The sequence below is a fragment of the Herpailurus yagouaroundi genome, unplaced genomic scaffold, assembly GCF_014898765.1.
Source record: "Herpailurus yagouaroundi ecotype Mexico unplaced genomic scaffold, PumYag 28, whole genome shotgun sequence".
Classification (NCBI taxonomy): domain Eukaryota; kingdom Metazoa; phylum Chordata; class Mammalia; order Carnivora; family Felidae; genus Herpailurus; species Herpailurus yagouaroundi.
The window spans coordinates 108650667-108671671 of record NW_024412376.1 but is presented as its reverse complement, the minus strand read 5'-3'; the positions used below and the strand labels follow the sequence as shown (position 1 = coordinate 108671671).

Sequence of the window (21005 nt, the reverse complement as noted above, 5' to 3'; positions counted from 1 at the left end):
GTTGGTTAGTTCTACTAGCCTATCCTCGGCCGTGTCCTCTTCTCTGTCTACACTTTCTTCCAGATAATCGAATCCGTCTCTAACCCAACTTCCCTGCTGAGCTCCAGACCCATGTCACTACCTACTTAATCTGTGCTTGGAAGTCTAGAAGATATCTCCATGCAAATGGCCCAGACAGGACCATGGACTTTCTTCAGTCTCCAGAATTCCCTCCCTGACAATTCTTTCCCATCTACCCAATTTGGCACCATAACTAAGACTCAGTTTTATCTTTTCCTCTTTCATTAGAACGAGATTCTAATTCAAAAGTAAATCCTACTAATTGTACCTCCAACATATCACCTGAACTCAAAAGCTTCTATTTCCAATGCTACCACCCTGAGTCAAGCCATCATCATCATCACCACCTTAACTCCTGAATTTCTGCATCAGCCTCATGGCTAGTTTCCCAGCATCCACCAGTGACTAGTCTTCCATTCTCCACACAGAAGCTAGGATGATAATTTTATTAATTGTATTTATTTCTTATTTATTTTTATTTTATTTATTCTTTTTAAAGACTGAAATAAATCTCATCATCTGATGATTAAAAACTTGCAATGACTTCCAAGAATGAGATAGAATAAAATATAGCTTCCTTACGATTACCCACAGCATCCCATCAATCTCTTCAGTGTTCATTCCCTTCATTACTTTCCTCATTGATTACCTTTTGTCTACATTGGCCTTTTTGCTGATTTTCCATCAGTCCCTAAGCTCATTCCAGTCTTGGGGATTTATACTTGCTACTCCTCCTACTTAGAACACCCTGCTCTTAGACTTCCACATCTGTTTTCCATCATGCTGATCGTGGGCCAAGTTTATCTCTTCATTCAGAGGCTTTCCCTAAGCAATTCTCAGTCAGCCACTACCACATGATTTCCATTTAGGTATGTAACAGTAATTGAAAGGATCTTATTTATTTACTTATCTGTCTTCCCCAACCACAACATGAACTTCTTTGGATCAGGGCTTTTTGTATTTATCCAGCTCTTAGAATTTTGCCTGGAACATGCAAGGAATTCAATTCATATTTGCTGAGTGACTGACTAAATGTAGAATTGCAGATATGGCCTGAGTAATTGGTATTTGTAAATCTTTCTTGACCTCAAAGTTAACATGATAGCTTTGCTGAGATTAGAAGTTGGGTATATATTGAACTGAAGAATCACCAGTGGAAGTTTCTTACAATCACAAAGTGACATTGACAGTGATGGGCTGAAAATCACTGCAGGAACTTTCTGGTTGGCTTCCTATTTGTATTTATACAAAAATAGCTAAGGTGTCATTAAAGATACCAAACAATTGCTGTGGAATTATATTGTCAAACTGGTGAGCTATGCTAAAGCCAATCAGAAGATTTCAGGTGTGATTAAAGGATTTCAAAAGCACTTACATTATTCTCTGACCTTAGGAAGGAAGACAATTAAATGGAATTTATGGGGGAAAAAAAACAGGATAAAATTTTTTGTTCATTCGCAATATATGCTAATTAAATAGGAATCATATTGGCCATATCTGAATCTAAAAATTGGCTCAACAAAATATTCAAACAGTCTAAATACCCGAAAGGTAAAAGTCTCATTTTATTATTAATTGCCAAGGTGAGAAATAGATCTGTGAATTCAAACAGTTTCCCCTCTCCAATCCCATTAACTATGACTCATAGTAATTTAAAACCTGGTAGGACATTTGTGAATATCTCCTAAATTATAGAGACTGGGTAGATTTAAAGTTCTGAGCTAGTTATCTCAAAAACCTTAAGAGCAAGATAAGAGAGGTCATGATTAGCAGAGATGAGGATTTATGAAAAAAGGAAAAATGATAATTCTAGAAGCTTAGAGGTCTCATGTTGGACATTCACAATTTGCTTGGTAGGACATAATAAACTATGCCTTGAGGAGGAAGGTAGTTGTTACAAATCTACGTACTTTACTGGGAGAGTGAATCACACAAGCTGTCTGGTCCTCGGGCCAGAGTTTATTGACTTTGTGTATGAAATAAGATTATTATTGAATAAGTTTGGTTATTTATTTTTTCATTTTGTCCAGATAGGATGGAGCTCATGAGACAGGAAATTAGGTCAGCAATCAAGTCCTAGAGAAATAAACAGTCCTGGAAATACTAGATGGGTCTAAGCTCAGATGGGCCTAGGTGGCTCGACAGGGAAGGGCAGAGACTGAGAAGGCAAAGCAAAGCAGACAAGCAAGGTCTAAGCAAGCAGACAAGATCAGGAGCCTGAGAAGGCAGGATCAGACAGCACCAGCTCGCAGGCCACAGTGAGACCTGGGAGCATCAGAGAGCACCTGTGCTTTGCCTCCACCTGCTCTATATCCTGCCTGTATCCTGCCTGTATCCCGCCTAGACCTGTGCTTGCCTGAATTGGCCAGGTACCAGAAGGAGGCCAGAGGATGGGAGGTGAATCCCAGCCCCAATGAACTCAAATGGGCCAGTCACTTAAAGTACCTTCCTGTGACCTATCATGGATTAAATGGCCACTTGTTTAACAAGTGGAAAATTTGATTCACTCCTTTGTATAGTAAACAAATATTTCAGGAGTTCCCTCTCTGCGCTTGCCCCTGTGCTAGGCACAGGAGGCGTAGCCTACATCTGTGTCTGTAGCCCCTTATTCCTGGGATCACTGGTGCATGAGGTGCCGAACAGTCAGAATTTTACAATGAACTAAAAGAATATAGGTGCTAACTTCCCAACATTCCCCAGCCAAAGGATATTTTTCCTGCCTCTGAAATTACACAGCAAAATATCTGCAGCTTTCTAATTACTGCTTTCTCTAACTAAATTTTACTTTAGTTAATTTGACTATTCCTTTAGAACAAGATTATGGATTATTTTGTTTTTGTACCTTCTAGAGTGAGTGTATATATGCAAATATGTAAGTAAAAACATATATAAAAGAATGAATATATGCAATATATAGGGAGGCATATTAAAATATTAACTATAAAGCTGTAAGCTATGAACTCATGAATGATAATTATTTTCTTTTTGATTTCATATGTTCTTTCTAAATCATATACAAGGAACATATCTTACATAACAACACCATAAAAGTTACTAAGAAAAAAAAAAGAATGGAAAGCAACACATTGGAATAGCAAATGTGTATTTAAATTATGAAGTAAGATTATATTCAGCGCAGTAAACATGAAGGTTGTTTTTTTTTTTTTTTTTATCATTGTTTTCGCCGGAAAAAGCAATGGAAAGTTACAAATATGTATTCAGTTCCAAAATAAAGTTTTTTCTCTAAACTCTGACCAGGAACCTTAAAGTTCAGAAGAACAGATCTATATACAATTACATGACTTCAAGGAAATGAGAAAAAAAATCTATAATTCTATCCATTATCCAGTTCTTAGTAAAACAGTACAAGAGTCCAGAGAAGTGTGGTTTCTGGGAAATATCCGGCTCTATCTTGCTAAAGAATTTGCCTCATTTGCAAAGATGGCAAAAGTGAGAAGCTGACATACAAAAACTATCACTTACTTAAGTGATATTTATTACAGTTAAGAAATGCTTGTTTTGAGATGCATAACAATGTATCATAATGCTTGAATATAAGACGGGACTCAGCAGGGTATGGATCAAACACCCAGGCTTCTATGCCATTCCTGTCAGTCCCAGTGGAATCTCATTTGAAATGCCAACCTTTAATATTCTATTCCATATTGACAGGACATTAATGCACTGCCTTGACTGTCCCCAGAGCTCCCTCAAGGCACAGGAACTGTAACAGAAGCACATGGGTTTTCAGCCACTTCAGGACTCAAGGCGTCTTGCCACCACTCGGTCTGGAGGGCAGCTGCTCAGTCTGCCAGAGGCATGTTCTGGAACTGCTGCTGTGGTACCACTCAAGGATTCTCTGCTTCATCTAGTTTCCAAGAGGAAATTCTAAGCTTGACTTCACAGGGATGGTGAATCATTGTTCTTGTGCTTATTTGTGTGTTGGCTGCAGAGTGAGCACTTTCTGCTCTTGAGCCCCATTTACTGGGCTCTGGGATGGTGACGGGGAAGGTGATTAAGATGACACCGTCATCACTTAAAAGGGAGACATCGTCACGTTCCACTACGGAAAGCAGTGGCGTTAGTCTGCAATTTGAAATGATGTTATGGGGGAGCCTGGGTGGCGCAGTCGGTTAAGCATCTGACTTCAGCCAGGTCACGATCTTGGGGTCCGGGAGTTCGAGCCCCGCGTCAGGCTCTGGGCTGATGGCTCAGAGCCTGGAGCCTGTTTCCGATTCTGGGTCTCCCTCTGTCTCTGCCCCTCCCTCGTTCATGCTCTGTCTCTCTCTGTCCCAAAAATAAATAAACGTTGAAAAAAAATTTTTTGAAATGATGTTATGAAGTGATATAATCACCGTATCTGATAGCTTTGAAAGACACAGATGAATTTCTGCCACAAAACCCAACCCTCTCTAACACTAGACCTTAGGGCAAAGAGAGAATATTCAGAAGTTCTTTCTCAGAGGTTGTATCTTTGATTGATCTATATTTGAAAAAAAAAATTTTTAATCTAAACTTTAAAAAAATCATAATTCCAGTTAGCTAACATACAGTGTAGTATTAGTTTCCGGTGTACAATATAGTGATTCACCACTTCTATACATCACCCAGGGCTCATCATGACAAGTGCTCTCCTTCATCCCCACCACCGATTCCCCCATCCCACCACCCCCCACCCCTCTGGTCACCATCAGTTTGTCCTCTGTAGTTAAGAGTCTGTTTCTTGGTTTCTCCCTCTATTTTTTTTTTTCCTTTGCTCATTTGTTTTGTTTCTTAAATTCCACATATGACTGAAATCACATGGTATTTGTCTTTCTCTGATGGACTTATTTTATTTAGCATTATACCCTCTAGTTCCATCCATGTCATTGCAAATGGCAAGATAAAAATGTAAACATTTATCTTATTTATTTTTAATGTTTTTTAATGTTTATTTTTTTGAGAGAGAGAGAGAGAGAGAGAGAGAGAGGAAGAGAGAGAGAGAGAGCAAGCTGAGGAGGGGCAGAGAGAGAGAAAGAATCCCAAGCAAGCTCCACACAGTCAGCATGGAGTCCAACATGGGGATCGATCCCATGAATCATGAGATCATGACCTACACCAAAACCAAGAGTCAGATGCTTAACCGAATGAACCACCCAGGCATCCCCCAAATCTAAACTTTTATAGGAAGCTCCTGTATCTCTAAAAATCCTAAATTCCCTACCTTCAATGAATCTGTACAAGTAAATTGACTATTAGGACTAGATTTCCATTTCAGTGAAAAGTATAGGGTGCTTCTTATTTTAGGAAAAGTGAAAACAAGTATCAAATATGAAACTTTGAATTACATGCTAAAAAATATTACATATGTGTTACACTATCTTCCATATAATTGGGAAAGCTCATTTTTTCTTAGTCATTGCTGGTTATTTCTCTCTCTCTCGATGGACCAATACATTTAATAGTATATCTTAAAATGTTATTCATATTGGAGATAGTAGAGGAACATATGTACACTAAAATAGAGTTTAACTAGGAAGACTTAATCTAGTTATGTGGTTAGATAAATTAATCTCATATTAATCTCAAGTACAGTTAAGTAGATTTATCTCAGTTGGGGTTACTGTTTGTTTAAACATACAACATTACAAAATGTTAAATCAAATAATTTGGTTTAAGAAGTTCCAACCATATCTATTTGGCATAAAGTTATATTCTAAATAGGTTAGAATATTTTATAAGCTTTTAGCTATAAACACTAACACAATTAAGACCCAGAGGACAATAACATAGTAAAGCTCAGTTTGGTTGGCTTTAGAATTCTAGCGAATATCCAATTATAAGTATATTGGAGAATCTCAAATCTGCAGTTTGAAACAAGAATCCATCAAAACAATGATGATATTAAGCTGGGATCAACTGCAAACCATTTAAATGTATATTAATGTAATGAAAATATAAAATGTCATCAATGAAAATACGTTGCTAGTTGCAACTTCTAAGTTTGTTCCCTTCTTGAAATTACCAACATTAATATAAAACTAACAGCAACATTAACAAAAGTGCCCTTTAAATAAAATTTCATAAAGGTCACTTCCCTGTAATTTAAGTTCAGAGGTGAAGACCAACAAACACAGGTATTGTTCTTGTGTGCTTCTCGTCCATAAACACAAATGAAAGTCTATATCACTTCAATACAAACAATCCAATATGGGTGCTACCATGGTCTATTTTATCAAAGTCATTCAAGGGTTATCTGTCTTATAAAACTAAATGTCACAGGTTGCACAATCTGGGGTTGTGTGTAAGTCTCCTACTACAAAATTATATTTTCTGCTTAGAAATAACAGTTAAAATGAACGTGACTTTTCCAAAGCAAAAGTGACTGAGTAGCAGATAATTTTGAATTTGCCACTATGTACACTATTTGAAAAGGAGCAAGAAGCCAGATGATTTCATTGCTGTAACTCTTTGCCCACTGGCCATCCGCTCATGTGTCCTAGACCCATTCTCTGGAAACCAGTTAAGCTTTACCACCTCCACACTGTCTGGTCTCCCCAGCTTAGCTCACCCTCCCTGATCTGGCCCTTTTGGCAGAACTGCTAATTTCTTAATCCTAACTGGAGGTACCACTTATAGGATGCTTGCTAAGTGTTTAATTCCCATCAAAGCCCCATTGGCATATCCTGTTATGGGGCTTGTTTTACAGGTGACAAACTGAGGCTTGGCTAGGTTAAGTAACTTGCTACGGGACAAACTGATAAGTGGCAAAGCCAGGATTTGAACTTATGGCTCTCCTCCTTCAGAACTTGTATCCTTAACTCATGGGCTCCCATTTAATTATGCTTATTCATTCATTCATTGTTTGGTGAACTCTTAAATTACAGCAGAAATCGTTTTCAATTTTTGGAGGGATATGTCTCTGTAGCTCTGTAGTTTCTGAGCGGAAAGTTTAGCGGAACCCTCACTTAAAAGGACCTTTCAAGTCCGCTGATTCAAGAGAAAGGGGGATGTGAGGGTTAAGTGCAATTCCAGAGAAAGCGCTCTTTGAGCTATTTCCCTTGAGGAAAGGGAGAAGGGCTTCAGTGGCCACACTTAAGTTCCTGCCTTTCCCTCCTCCCCACATGCTTACCTGCGTCAGGAAAGGGTATTCTGAAAACAATCAAAAAGGAAAAGCAATGTCTGAGTTTCAACTGGTCTGATGCATGCCTACATTCAACTTGGCTGCCCGTGGATGCCGCTTTCTAATAACATGTCCTCAACCTGACCTGGGGCGGGGGGTGGATTAGAGGGATTCTTTTCCCCAGGCCCATATGTCACCTGTTATTCATGCCAGGAGAAGGCTTTTTACCAGGAGAAGGCTTTTTACCTGAGTTGTTGAGCTGAACTTGCTCCGGAGAGTTTGTTTCCCTGCTCAGTCACAGATTCACCAATTCCGAGCGTCCCTTGGAAAGGCAGGGCTCCCTCACCTGTCCTGGAGGTCAGAGCCAAGTGTGGAGGAGGGGCGACCCGATGCCCCGTGCTGCTCAGCTCTACACCTGGCAGTGCCCTCCGCAGGATCATCGAGCCCCAGGAGCTGTTAATTATTACCCCTTTTCGCCAGAGCAGGGACGTGTAAGAAACCTGAGCCACTCCCTTTACCTCAGTGCATGTTGGGAGTGTTTACTTTCTTTCTTAGGGGCAGCTGATAGGAACACTCCTTTGCTCCCTGACACACATCGTGAGAAGTGAATTGACATTACCCACTGAATTGGACTGACTCTAACCTCGACTCTGTGCCCAGATTACAGGTGAAGGGTCCCTAAGAAATGACACTACCTGGGAAGGAATGTCATTATTCACACGTCCTTCTTTTAAAAATGTTCGCTTTGAATTAGAAATGTCTCAGGTTTTCTTTTCCTTGTTCTATTGCCAGCTCCTTCCCTGCCGGCACCTTTTCACCCAGACTAGTGGTTCTCACACCTCAGGGCACACCAGAACCACTACTGTAACTCGCCGAACCTGCACGCCTTGCGCCTCCGCACCGGTGAGCCTCTGCTCTTGTAGGTCTGGATAGACAGCAGGCACTGATACTTTTTTTTTTTTTTTTTTTTTTTTGTAAATTCCAAAGAAGAATCTTGTAAGTATCAACGTTCAAAAACTGTTGTAATGAAGTACAAAAGAGGAATTAAAGAGTTATTTAGTCATTAGGCTACTGACTGGAATTTGGGGACTTTGCTTTTCCTCAGTACCTCCAATTTCAAAATGGGCACCAAAGACTTAGAGACCCTCCAATGACAGATACTGTGGAAATGCAAAGTGCTTTTATTTACACACACACACGCGCGCGCACACACACACACATACACACACACACACTTTTTAGTATCATTGTTCATTTATGTTTCCCATGTAAAGCAACTATTGATAATTTTTTTAAAAAGTTATTTTACAAGTGTAAATCTTAGAGTCCTCAAAAGAATTTCAATATAATTCAACAATGAGTTCAGTAGGCACATGTGACCTCTGGTGTTCTTTGAATTCAAATGTCAAAGTCATAGACCATTTTTCTAGATTTACAGGTTACCTGTTTGATCAATGTAGTGTTTTAAGGATTCCGTATGTTCAAAAGGTCAGACAGTTTATCTGTTTAACTTGTGTGTGAAGGTCAGGAATGATGAGTTTTATCACGTTGGGGGGTTATTTTAATAAACTGAACAGAATCAAGCAAGGGGCTTATTAGATCACAGTCAAAGCTTCTATAACCTCTTATATGAGGTCAGTGTAAGTTGGGATTATTTGTGGGTGTTAACTTGATTAGTTGGCCCCATAATCCCCTGCTGTATGGACTGACCTTTGAATGATGGCTAACGGGCTCCACAGTGTCTGTAGCCTCCAGACTCCAGAACTTCTTTGTCTAAGTTTATGCTTCACCTTCACTGCTTGCACTCTTATGGGGATCATTTGCTTATTATCAGTATCAGGGCACCTCTGTTTTGCATTTTTTATCACAAGCATCCTTGAAGCCTTTATTCTGACTTCTGGTTTCCAACTAGTTACCTTTAGTTAGAGGCTCAGTGACTCATTTTATTTTCGAGTACTTACCCTTCCATAAATATATACATTTTTTTATTTTGTAATATAAAACATATATAGTTACACATGTGCAATGTGGAAAGTTGCAAATCACAGACATATAGAAGAAAAGTCACCTACAATCCCAACACTCAAATATATAAACAATTTGGTGTACATCTTCGTTGATGTAGTTTCTCTACAGGTATTTACCAAAATGCAATTAACTTTGGCTTGATGTTTTATAACCTGATTCTATCACATAAAACATATAATGAACTATCTACCATATGTCAGTCGGTTGTTTTTTTCCTGCAATGTGATTTTAACTAGCTGCACTATATTACACCATATAAAGTATTATTTAATCAGTTCTTTATTGTGAAAAATTCATATTACTGTAAACAAGACTGCAGTAAATGTTTATATATAGCAGCACACAACCGTGATCATGCCTTTTAGATACATTTCCAAAAATGAAATTGCCAACTGAGAGGGAATTGTGTATTTTTAAAGAATTTCTTTCCAAAAAATGTCAACTTTATACCCCTAGGATAACTCCTAGATTCTTCTCATTTTTTATTTACTAATCAAGTCCTATTTTAAATATGTACATTATTGATTTTATGTAAGATTAAATTCCTTCTATAGATTTACCCTGTATTTTTGCTTATTTTACTTACTGTATTCTTTGCTCATCTTTTCCATATTGATTTATTAGGCACATCAACTCTTCATCATATATGCTATGAATATATTTCACAAGTATTACTTGCCTTTTAATTTTGTTTATTGTAGATGTTTTTACATTCAAAAGTTTGAAAATTTCAGTATTCAGTCTATTAATATTTTTCCTTATCAGTTATATCTGTTAAAAAGCTTTCCTGCCCTTGAAGTATATAGTATGCATATTTATTTTCTTCTAGCTTATTTATTTAGATATTATTCATATATTAAATTTAACATTCAACACACCTAGACTTTGTGATGTAAAACTGTGCTTTTTATTTATTTTTATTTTTTGGTTTCATGAGTAGAATTTAGTGATTCATCATTTACATGTAACACCCAGTGCTCATCCCAACAAGTGCCCTCCTTAATACCCATCACCCATTTAGCCTATCCCTACCTCCCCTCCAGCAACCCTCAGTTTGTTCTCTATATTTAAGAGTCTCTCATGGTTTGCCTTCCTCTCTGTTTTTATCTTATTTTATTTTTTCCTTCCTTTCCCATATTTTCATCTGTTTTGTTTCCTAAATTCCACATATGAGTGAAATCATATGGTATTTGTCTTTCTCTGACTGACTTATTTCACTTAGCATAATACACATTGTTGCAAATGGCAAGATTTTATTCCTTTTTATCACCGGGTAATATTCCATTGTATATATATACCATGTATATATATGCCATATCTTTATCCATTCATCAATTGATGAGCATTGGGCTCTTTCCATAATTTGGCTATTGTTGACAGTGCTGTTATGCACATTGGGGTACATGTGCCCCTTCAAATCAGCATTTTTTGTGTCCTTTGGATAAAAACCTAGTACAGTTGCTGGGTCATAGGTTAGTTCTATTTTTAACTTCTTGAGGAGCCTCCATATTGTTTTCCAGAGTGGCTGCACCAGTTTGCATTGCCACCAACAGTGCAGGAGGATTCCCCTTTCTCCATATCCTCGCCAACATCTGCTGTTGCCTGAGTTGTTAATGTTAGCCATTCTGACAGATGCGAGGTGCTATCTCATTGTGGTTTTGATTTGTATTTCCCTAGTGATGAGTGATGTTGAGTATATTTTCACGTGTCTGCTTGCCATCTGGATGTCTTCTTTGGAAAAGTGTCTGTTCATGTCTTTTGCAAATTTCCTCACTGGATTATTTGTTTTTTTGGGTGTTGAGTTTGATAAGTTCTTTATGGATATTGGATACTAACCCTTTCCTTACATGTCATTTGCAAATAACTTCTCTCATTGCCGTTTAGTTTTGCTGATTGTTTCCTTCACTGTGCAGAAGATTTTTATCTTCATGAGGTCCCAATAGTTCATTTTTGCTTTTGTTTCCCTGGCTTCCAGAGACATGTCTAGTAAGAAGTTGCTGTGGTCAAGGTCAAAGAGGTTGTTGCCAGTTTTCTTCTCTAGGATTTTGATGGTTTCCTGTCTCACATGTAGGTCTTTATTCCATTTTGAATTTATTTTTGTGTATGGTGTAAGAAAGTGGTCCAGTTTCATTCTTCTGTATGTCACTGTCCAGTTTTCCCAACACTATTTTTTGAAGAGACTGCCTTTTTTCCATTGGACATTCTTTCCTATCTTGTCAAAGATTAGTTGGCCATACATTTTTGGGTCCATTTCTTGGTTCTCTGTTCCATGGATCTATATTTCTGAAAAACCGTGATATTTAAATCTAACAATTTTTCTAAACTAGTAGTTTATTAACCAAGTAACATTTATTAAATAATATAGATTACAAACTCCACAAGGCAAGGACTATGTCTTATTCTCCCTTGTATCCCCAAAATACAGCACAGTGACTGTCAGGCTCATGGTTGCTCAGGCCAAATGTTTAATAGTCACTTTTGACTCCTTTCTTTCCCTTCATCCACTCCCAGTAAATCAGCAAGTCCTGATGTTGTATCTTAGTCTCTGTATCTTCACTACCCCCTAAATTAGGCCAGGATCACTTCTTCCTCAAACACTGCAACGTCCTCCTAATTGGTCGTTGCCTTCACTCTTGCCTCACTATGTGCATTCTCCACCCATAACCAGCAACATCTTCTACAGACAAAAATCAGATCACAATACTACCTCTGATTTCCTTTGCTGAAAACCTTTCTGCTGGTTGACCCCCACATCCAGGGTAAAATCTAAATCTGGACTCCTTTCCATGGCCTCAGAGGCCCCCATGACCAAATTCTTCCCTATTTCTTTTACTTGATTGATTCTGTTTCCTTGGTCCTGACTCTATAGTTGCTGCTCTGGCTTGATTTTTGTTCCTGAAACAGACCAGGCCTCATTTCCTTTGCTCTTATCATTGTCTCTGCCAGAAAGCTCAGTTCTCAACACAGCTGGTTTCATTTTTCTGGTTTTTCTTATATGTTACCACCTCAGAGAGGCCTTCCATGGCCATCATATCCTAATAAGGCCTCCAATATTTCTCTAACACAGTCCCCTATTTTATTGTCCTAATGGCAATTATCACCATCTGAATTCATTTTACTGTTTTATTACTGAGCATGTATTTATTGTTTTGGGTGATTTGTTTATTTTATGTCTCCTCTCATTAAAACTTTAGCTCTAAGAAAACGGGAACTTTGACCTCTGGGTTCATGGCTCTGTCTTCTGTGCCTAAAACAATGCTAGGCCCATGTCAGAAGTTTAAGAAACACTGGTAGAGGAACAAATAATAGTGGCTTAATAAATACATGTTGAGTGTACAAATACAAATCTACTTTTTCCCCAACTTGAAATGATACTTTTAGCAAGTATTAAGGTATATATATATTTTTAACACAAGTCTAGAATTTACGTTTCGTTTCATTCATCTATGTAGCTATACTGGCATTAGTTTCTTATTATTCTAACTTTATGGTACAGCTTAATGTCTGGAAGTACAATCTGATCATCATTTTTTTTCTCAAATGTTCTCGATTAGTCTAGCCTTATAATACCATAAATAGCGGCTTACTAAAGCATAATAATGATTTAGTTTATATTTTGTGATTTCACCATTAAACATTGTTGCTGGCAATTTCTCCTAGGCCAGCAGGTTCATCCCTGTTATCAATTGACTTCAGGTCTAGGGGAGAAAGGCTCCTAAGAGGAGATAGTTTTCTTGGTTAATACCTTCTTTTAGGGTACTCAAGTGTGTGCTAGATTGACTACAGGAATAGCTCTGCTTTGTTCATGCCTCCCTATATTCTTTGGAGGGATGTTTCTAAACTGGTTCTGGGTTTGGACATGTGACTTGCTTTGGTCAACGGGTCAGTACCAAGTGATATAAGCAGAAAGTTGAAAACCAGCTGGGCCATGGGAGTTACTCTGTTGATTAAGCTTTGTTGGGCTCTTCAAGTCAGAACCACCATATGAACAAGGCTGGGCTAGCCTGTAGGATGAGGAGAGACCCTTGGCCCAGTAGCTCCATTACCACAGCTGACAGCCTAAAGGCAGAACCACTAAGCTAATCTGCAGCTGACTAAAGACCCAGAAATGAGTCCAGCTGAGAACAGCAGAAACACCGTCCAGCTGAGCCCAGCCCACATCGCCAACCCATAGAACTATGAGCTATTTCAATGGTGGTTGTGCTAAGCCACTATGTTTTGAGGTGGTTTGTTTTAGAGTACAATCTAATGAATACATCTGGTGTGTTTTGTCATATACACAAATACAAACATGCATGCATGCCAATATATCATTAATTGAAAGTCGGAAGAAATACTTAGATTATGTTGTGTTTCTACTATAATTCTGTTGCAGGAATACAATGACCCATAGCAATAGAACAGAAAAGGAGGAAAAAAAGAGACGTGGGTTATCATTACGTTAGGTCATTTCCACAGACCACTAAATCAGTCCTGAAAAATATTTAGAGATGATTGTAACTTGAGGAAAATACACAAAGAACAATAAATTACCTGATTCTAATACTGTGTGACCCAATTGCTGTCGGCCATTCTTATCAGTTTGTTTCATGGTCTCACACCTCATATTGTATCTGAAGCTGTACTTGAGGCCTATGCTAGGCACTAAGTGAAATAAAAAAATGAAGCAGCACAACTCCAAACATTGACGGGACTCCCAGTAAAAACCAAACTGGATTGCATTATTAAGGAAGCCAGCCATTCATAATGAGGCAACATGGTAAATTACTTTTCCAACATGTAATGCTTAAAATAAATATATTTTACAATTGGGAATTTTTATATTCAAGATCTTAGTAAATTACAACAATGATAATGTTAATTCTCTGGGAAAAATCCTGACATTTGTCTTGAACTTGAGGAGTAAACCATCATTTCCTATTTAGATTAAGGAACATGTAATTTATTTCCTATGAAAACAAAGGATTTCGAACTTTGATTTTAAAAAATAAAAATTTTTCTTTGTTGAGAAAAATAAGATAAGGGAGGAGAAATTCCCTTTTAAAATTCTCCCCAAAGTTTAATTAAAGCCATGCTGTTTTTGATGATTGGGTCATTTAAAAAATTTTACATAGTTGATGAATTAAAACAATTTTTTTAATGTTTATTCATTTTTGAGAGACAGAGAGAGACAGGGCATGAGTGGGGGAGGGGAAGTGAGAGAGGGAGACACAGAATTCGAAACAGGCTCCAGACTCTGAGCTGCCAGCACAGAGCCTGACATGGGGCTCAAACTCATGAACCGTGAGATCATGACCTGAGTTGAAGTCAGATGCTTAACCGGCTGAGCCACTGGGCGCCCCATAGTTGATGAATTTTTAGAAAGGCTCACCCTCTGTTGTTGCATTGCAGGGCTGAACAGTAACTTTTGAATCAGGCTATGATTTGTCTTCATGATGGGGATAAATGCCACACAACTGCGTTCACAACTTGAACGATGAAAAATAATATTGAGAATGATCCAAATAATTTCTATTTCTAAGCACTTTTCCTCTTTAAGAGAAAGTTTCTCACCTTCAGGATACACTGTTTTTCAACAGTGTAATGGCAAGTGGAAAGAATTCAAATTACCCAGTCATTCAAAAACTGCTGTGTGCCAGTCAGATGCAGAGATGGCCACATAGAGATGCACAAGACAGTCTCTGCCCTCAAGAAGCCACAATCGTCAACATGGACATGGACTCCATTCAGTCTTCTCTGCCACGGGAGAGAAGAGATTTCAAAACACACACACTTTCAAAATTCAGTGACAGAAAGAAACCTAGAGCATGATGGTGTTTTGATAGATTTTAAGAGGTGGGAGCCTCAACATTTTTGTTTAACAGATAAATGTACTCTTTATTTTTTTATTTTTATTTTTGTAAGGTTTTTATTTATTCTTGGGAGAGAGAGAGAGACAGAGACAGAGGCAGAGGGTGAGTGGGGGAAGGGCAGAGAAAGAGGGAGCCACAGAAGGCAAAGCAGGCTCCAAGCTCTGAGCTGTCAGCACGACACTTGAACCCACAAACCATGAGATCATGACCTGAGCAGAAGTTGAATGCTTAACTGACTGAGCCACCCAGATGCCCCATAAATGGACTCTTTAAAGGAATGGAGAGTCCTTTTCAAATGGAATAAGCAGTCATCATTCTCCCACTCCAAATGTTACTGCCTTTTAATATTGGTAATTGTGTATAAGCATAAAGACATCCAATAGAAGGTGACAGTGATTGCTTTTTTCCTAAATATGGCAGTTAGTCAATTTGATTTGTATATCATTCTGTTTCTTCATTCCTTCTCCCCGCAGCATATGCACACAACTTCACACTCTTCCAGTTTTGGAAAAAGATGAATAAAATAGCAGCAATAGTAGTAATAATAATAACACCATATAAGCAGTTAAGGTCAATGTTCTTACATCTCCGTATAAGCAGTGGAATGATACTGAAAGTCAAGTCACAGCCTGGACATTCTTTAATGGTGTATTGTAATAGTGACCATATTTCGAAAGAAAAACCGCAACATTTGGTCTGCTTTCTGGGCAGAATCCATGAATTTAGGAATTTGCTAGGATTGGAATGATACAGAGAAGATTAGCATGGCCCCTGTGCAAGGATGACACACAAAATCATGAAGCATTCCATATTAAAAAAAAAATAAAGGAATTTGCTAGGAAATCAGGGACATATGAATGTTAAATTAGTAACACAGTTCTCATTTATTCAGACTGTGAGTGATGTGTTCTTGACCCCTGTCTGTATTATTGCTAAGGGACCACACTTTGGATAGCTCCCATCATCTCGCATATATCGAAACCACCCTGTTGCTTATAACACACACTTGACACAGCAGTCACATGTAGAAGTAACTAAATGTGTGTATGTTTTTTTTTTTTCTCTTTTAGTTTTTCATTTAAAAGTTCTCATACTCTGGGGCACCTGGGTGGCTCAGTCAGTTACGCGCCCGACTCTTGATTTCAGTTCAGGTTGTGATCTCACAGTTCGTGAGATAGAACCCCACATTGGGCTCCGTGCTGACAGCACGGAACCTGCTTGGGATTCTCTCTCTCTCTCTCTCTCTCTCAAAATAAATTAACTAATTTTTAAAAAGTTCTCAAACTCTCACAACTGTTTTTCTATCTCCTGATAACTCTAGTTACATATGGTCATATATCTTAGGCATAGGTGCTTGTATAGTTTCAGAAAACAGGACGTGGTTGAGCTTATGTTGGCTACACCCACTGTAAGTAGCTCCTGGAGCATATCCTGTTTGCATCCTTCCCGGGACAAATTCCTGTGACATCAAGTAATTCACAACATACTGTTGGAGCAAGGTTAAACACTTTAGTAATGTAATTATGTATCTTCTGGGTAGTGTCTGTTTATTACTTAGAATAAAAAGGAGGGGCTATTAAAATACTCCTCTTTCTAACTATATATGCGTATGATGCCAGTTTTTGTCAATATCGTAGCAGGTTAAATGCAGAAACAGATAGGAGAATTAAATGCAGACACATAAAATTAAAATTTAATGACTGAAAATTGAAAGACTGAAAAAAAAGACTGAAAAAAAAAGACTTATTTCTATTAAGTTAGAAAAGAGATTTGCCAACTACAAAACAGTGACATTTTCTTCAGTACATTTTTTGTTTGTTTGGGAAAATATAGCCATTTTTGATAACATAGAATTGACATGTAGTGAATTTATATTTTTAAATAAATGAACAGGTAAATTGATTTTTTTCTCAGTTTTAATTTCTAACACAGTAAACATCTATAAATATAATCTATGTAAGCAAAATTCTTTGGGGTTGTCAATAATGTGGAAAAATGTAAAGAGATTTCAAGTAACTAAAAAAGTTGAGAATTGTTGGTTGGGAACAAAGAGATGTGTGGGACCTAGAATAGTACATTTGGGGAGTAATCAGCATTTAGCTGGTGATTGAAATATGAATGTGGAGGAAATTGGCCAGAAAAAGTTTATAAAGGGAACAGAAATGACTCACAAGGAAATGATGAGCTTTAGTTTCTTAACCTGTCCAAGTGTCCCTCATCTAGAAAATGTGAATAGTGTTCTTTGCATTGTTGTAAATGGGTCAATGTTTGTAAAGCACTTGTTATGAAGAAGGTACATGATATTTACTTTCTATTTTTCTATCTTTTATTTATTTATTTATTTATTTATTTATTTATTTATTTATGTTTGAGAGAGGGAGAATGCACAAGCACATGAGCAGGGGAGGGGCAGAGAGAGAGGGAGGGAGAGAGCATCCTAAGCAGGCTCTGCTCATGTCAACCCAATGCAGGGTTTGATTTCATGCGAGATCATGACCTGAGCCAAAATCAAGAGTCGGGCACTTCACCGACTGAGCCACCAGGCACCCCTGAATCTTTTATCTTTCTTAATTTGAATATAGAATTAGTTTCTTAGACATTTCCAATTGACCAGTCAAGCACTCCTAGTTTCCTTTATGCAGGAGCAAGTGTAGATGGGAAGCAAGCGGGGAGAGAAAGCTTGAGACAATGAAGGGAAAGGTAAGTGTAGCTTGTCATCTGCCCTTACTGTTTTCATATGGTTCAAGCAGCCCCTGCCTTTGAGATGACTGACTTTATTACTTCTTTTAAATTGGGTTCAAATGTTCTATTTTTTTCAGTGTGGCAGAAAGAACAGGAAGACATTGGTATCAGATGTGATTTGAATTCTGCTTGTGCTCCGTACTGGTTGTGTGACCATGAGAAGTTACTCCACTTTTTGGAGCCCTAGTTTCCTACTCTGTACAATGAGAAGCTTGACAGAGACCTTGGGAGTCCTACTGTACAAGGCCATGCAGGTGAAGTGCTATGGACCTTACATGTAATCGTTGCTTAGTAAGTGAAAACTGTATTGCTCTTTGCTGAGACCCAAGCAGGAAAGGGCAATGATCTCTAAAGCAAGAAACCGACACTTCCAAGACTGAAGTGCAGCATTAGAACTGAGAGATGGAACTAAAGGGAAAATGAAGTAGATTGTGAATACTGAAAAACAATTTTAGAAAAAAAATTCATAGTTTGAAGGTTTTATTTTTCCACTGTGATTCAAACATCCGTTTTAATCCTTTCCAAAAGGAGAGACATGCGTACAAATCTGTATCACCTGTACCTATGTCACATGTATCTATCTGTCCATCTACTCACCGAAGCGAGTACATGGACTGGCAGCCACTGAAATTCAGGGTGCGTTGGGCGGAGGGTAGGAAGAGTGGTTTCTATAGTTGGATGGACAGACAACTATGACAGAAGAGAGGTGGAGAAGTCCCCGCAAATTCAAAAGCTGAAAGCATCTGCAATGTTATTCATACGAACACCCACATTTTGCGACTGTGGTTGTGCTGTGGTCTGCCGGGCTCCATTTCCGTGGAATCTCTATGTAGGTTATTCATTAAAGGCCAATTTATTTTCCTACAGTGCCATGAAAATGTTGGAGGCAGCACAGCACCGATAGAGACGGTTCAGGCTTTGGAGCCAGGAAGAAGTTGGTTTGACTCTTAGCCCTGTGAATTTGGGCAAATTAATTAATGCAACCTGTAGTACTGAGTGCCTACCATGTCCCTGGCATTGTACTAATTTCTTATGACATGATAATGAGCAAAGGCATCTATAATCCCCACTCTTATGGACCTCACAGTATCAAGAGGGAGATAGACATTCTTTAAAAATGACACTAATGAATATATGATTATACTCTGAGATAAGTTCTAAACTGCATTATAAGTCACAGGGTGGAGGAAATGGCATCCAATCAGAAGGAGCGGCCTATGCAAAAGATCTTTGGCGGAAAAGAGCAGGGAAAATTAAAAGACTGAAAAAAATTCAGGGTAGCTGGAGTGAAGACAGCCCGAGGGGGGAATCAGAAGCTCCAGCTTCATTGTCTGTAAACTGAGAATAATAACACATAAGGTTATCTTATGGGTTCGTGAGAGCATGTGAGATGCCCAGCCAATGGTGGCTATTCATTAAATTGTGGCTACAATTACAATTACGTAATTGTTGCAGAGATGAAGAGTTTTTTTCAATTGTGTAACATTTGATCAACTTCTCTAACATTTTAGTTGTGCTCACCCTTTACGACCAACCTGGCAGATACACTCATCCCGGTGCCTGCAATGCCCAGAAGACTTACAGTTTGGGGAGAAGTGTGGTATTTTCTTTTGGTCTTGGACTATGTAGATGCCTGTCAATGAGAGAAGGAATGTCGGGTGAGCATTGTTGAAAGGAAGGAAGGAAGAGGTCAAAGAAACCCAATGCTATAAATCTTTTTTTTTTTCTCCCTAGACTGTCTTGAAATGTAACATTCCATTCCCCTAATCTGTCATTTTTCTATCCCACAGGCAAAGGTCCCAACCCCCATTGTGTACCTGTAAGCAAAGATCTGAACAAGGAAGCTACTGCAGAAGAAGCTCTTTTAGCGGTATCAGAGAATTAAATTGAATTGCAGAATTAGGTAGCCTTGAGGATGCAGTATTATTTAGTTGTTTGTTCGTTTGTTTGTTTGTTTTTTACGTTTTCTATAATGAATTTTTGTAAGTCCTTTTTTAAAAGTTTATTTATTTCTTTTTGAGAGAGAGAGAAAGAGAGAGAGAGAAAAGAGAGGATCTCAAGCAGGCTCCATGCTGTCAACGCTCAAACCCATGAACAGTGAGATCATGACCTGAGCTAAAATCAAGAATCAGATGCTTAACCGACTGAGCCACCCAGGTTCCCTTAAGTTTTTAATTAAATTCCAGTGAGTTAACATACTGTGTAATATTAGTTTCAAGTGTACAATGTAGTGATTCTACACTTCCATGCAATACCCGGGGCTCATCACAAGTGCCCTCCTTAATCCTCATCACCTGTTTAACACCCTCCCCCCACCCCACCTCCCCTCTGGTAACCATCAGTTTGTATTCTGTAATTAAGAGTCTCTTTCCTGATTGGCCTCTCTCTCTCTCTTTTTTCCCCCTATGGCCATTTTTTGTTTGTTTCTTAAATTCCACATACAGGTGAAATCATATGGTATTTGTCTTTTTCTGACTGACTTATTTTGTTTAGCAGAATACTCGCTCGCTCCACCCACGTGATTGCAAATGGCAGGATTTTATTCTTTTGATGGTTGAGTAATATTCCATTCTATAAATATCCCACATCTTTATCCACTCATCAAAGGACACTTGAGCTGTTTCCATAATTTGGCTATGGTTGGTAATGCTGCTGTAAACACTGAGGTGCATGTATACCTTTGAATGAGTATTTTTGTGTTCTTTGGGCAAATGCCTAGTAGCTCAATTGCTGGATCATCGAGGAGAAATGGATAAGTTCCTAGAAACAAGTAAACCACTGAAACTGAAACAGGAAGAAATAGAAAACTTGAACAGACTGATAACCAGCAAAGAAATTGAACCAGTAAAAACAACACAAAACGAAAACTCTCAGCCAACAAAAGTCCAGGACCAGATGGCTTCACAGGTAAATTCTACCAAACATTTAAAGAAGAGTTAGTACCTATTCTTCTCAAACTATTCCAAAGAACAGAAAAGGAAGGAAAACTTCCAAATTCATCCTATGAGGCCAGTATTACCCTGACACCAAAACCAGAAAAAGGCCCCACTAAAAAAGAGAACTACAAGCCAATATCTGTGATGAACATGGATGCAGATAGTCTCAATAAAATACTAGCAAACCTAATCCAACAATACATTAAAGAAAATCATTCACCACAATCAAGGGGGATTTATTCCTGGGTTGCAAAAGGTTCAATATTCACAAATCAATCAATGTGA

The 21005-nt window shown here is 38.3% G+C and overlaps 1 protein-coding gene, 1 long non-coding RNA gene and 1 other non-coding gene across 6 annotated transcripts in view; 2 read left to right on the top strand and 1 right to left on the bottom strand.

Annotated features, from left to right (window-relative positions):
• RASSF6 (Ras association domain family member 6) overlaps positions 1-7624 on the bottom strand; it is a 49431-nt gene extending 41807 nt beyond the window's left edge. For all 3 annotated transcript variants that reach the window (XM_040481308.1, XM_040481298.1, XM_040481319.1), the window contains exon 1: positions 7409-7624. In XM_040481308.1, the coding sequence (XP_040337242.1) occupies positions 7409-7602 (194 nt within the window). In that variant the 5' untranslated portion in view covers positions 7603-7624. The remainder of the gene's footprint in view (positions 1-7408) is intronic.
• Positions 7625-7722: 98 nt separating this feature from the next.
• LOC121034482 (uncharacterized) lies at positions 7723-20629 on the top strand. 2 transcript variants are annotated; one of them, XR_005792452.1, is made up of 3 exons: positions 7723-7829; positions 7955-8065; positions 20504-20629. It is a non-coding gene; the product is annotated as an uncharacterized LOC121034482 (long non-coding RNA). The 2 variants fall into 2 exon arrangements; XR_005792450.1 differs by lacking the exon at positions 20504-20629 and adding an exon at positions 12385-12494.
• On the top strand, positions 15756-15858 carry LOC121040123 (U6 spliceosomal RNA). Its single transcript, XR_005795123.1, has one exon. It is a non-coding gene; the product is annotated as a U6 spliceosomal RNA (small nuclear RNA).
• Positions 20630-21005: the final 376 nt, after the last annotated feature.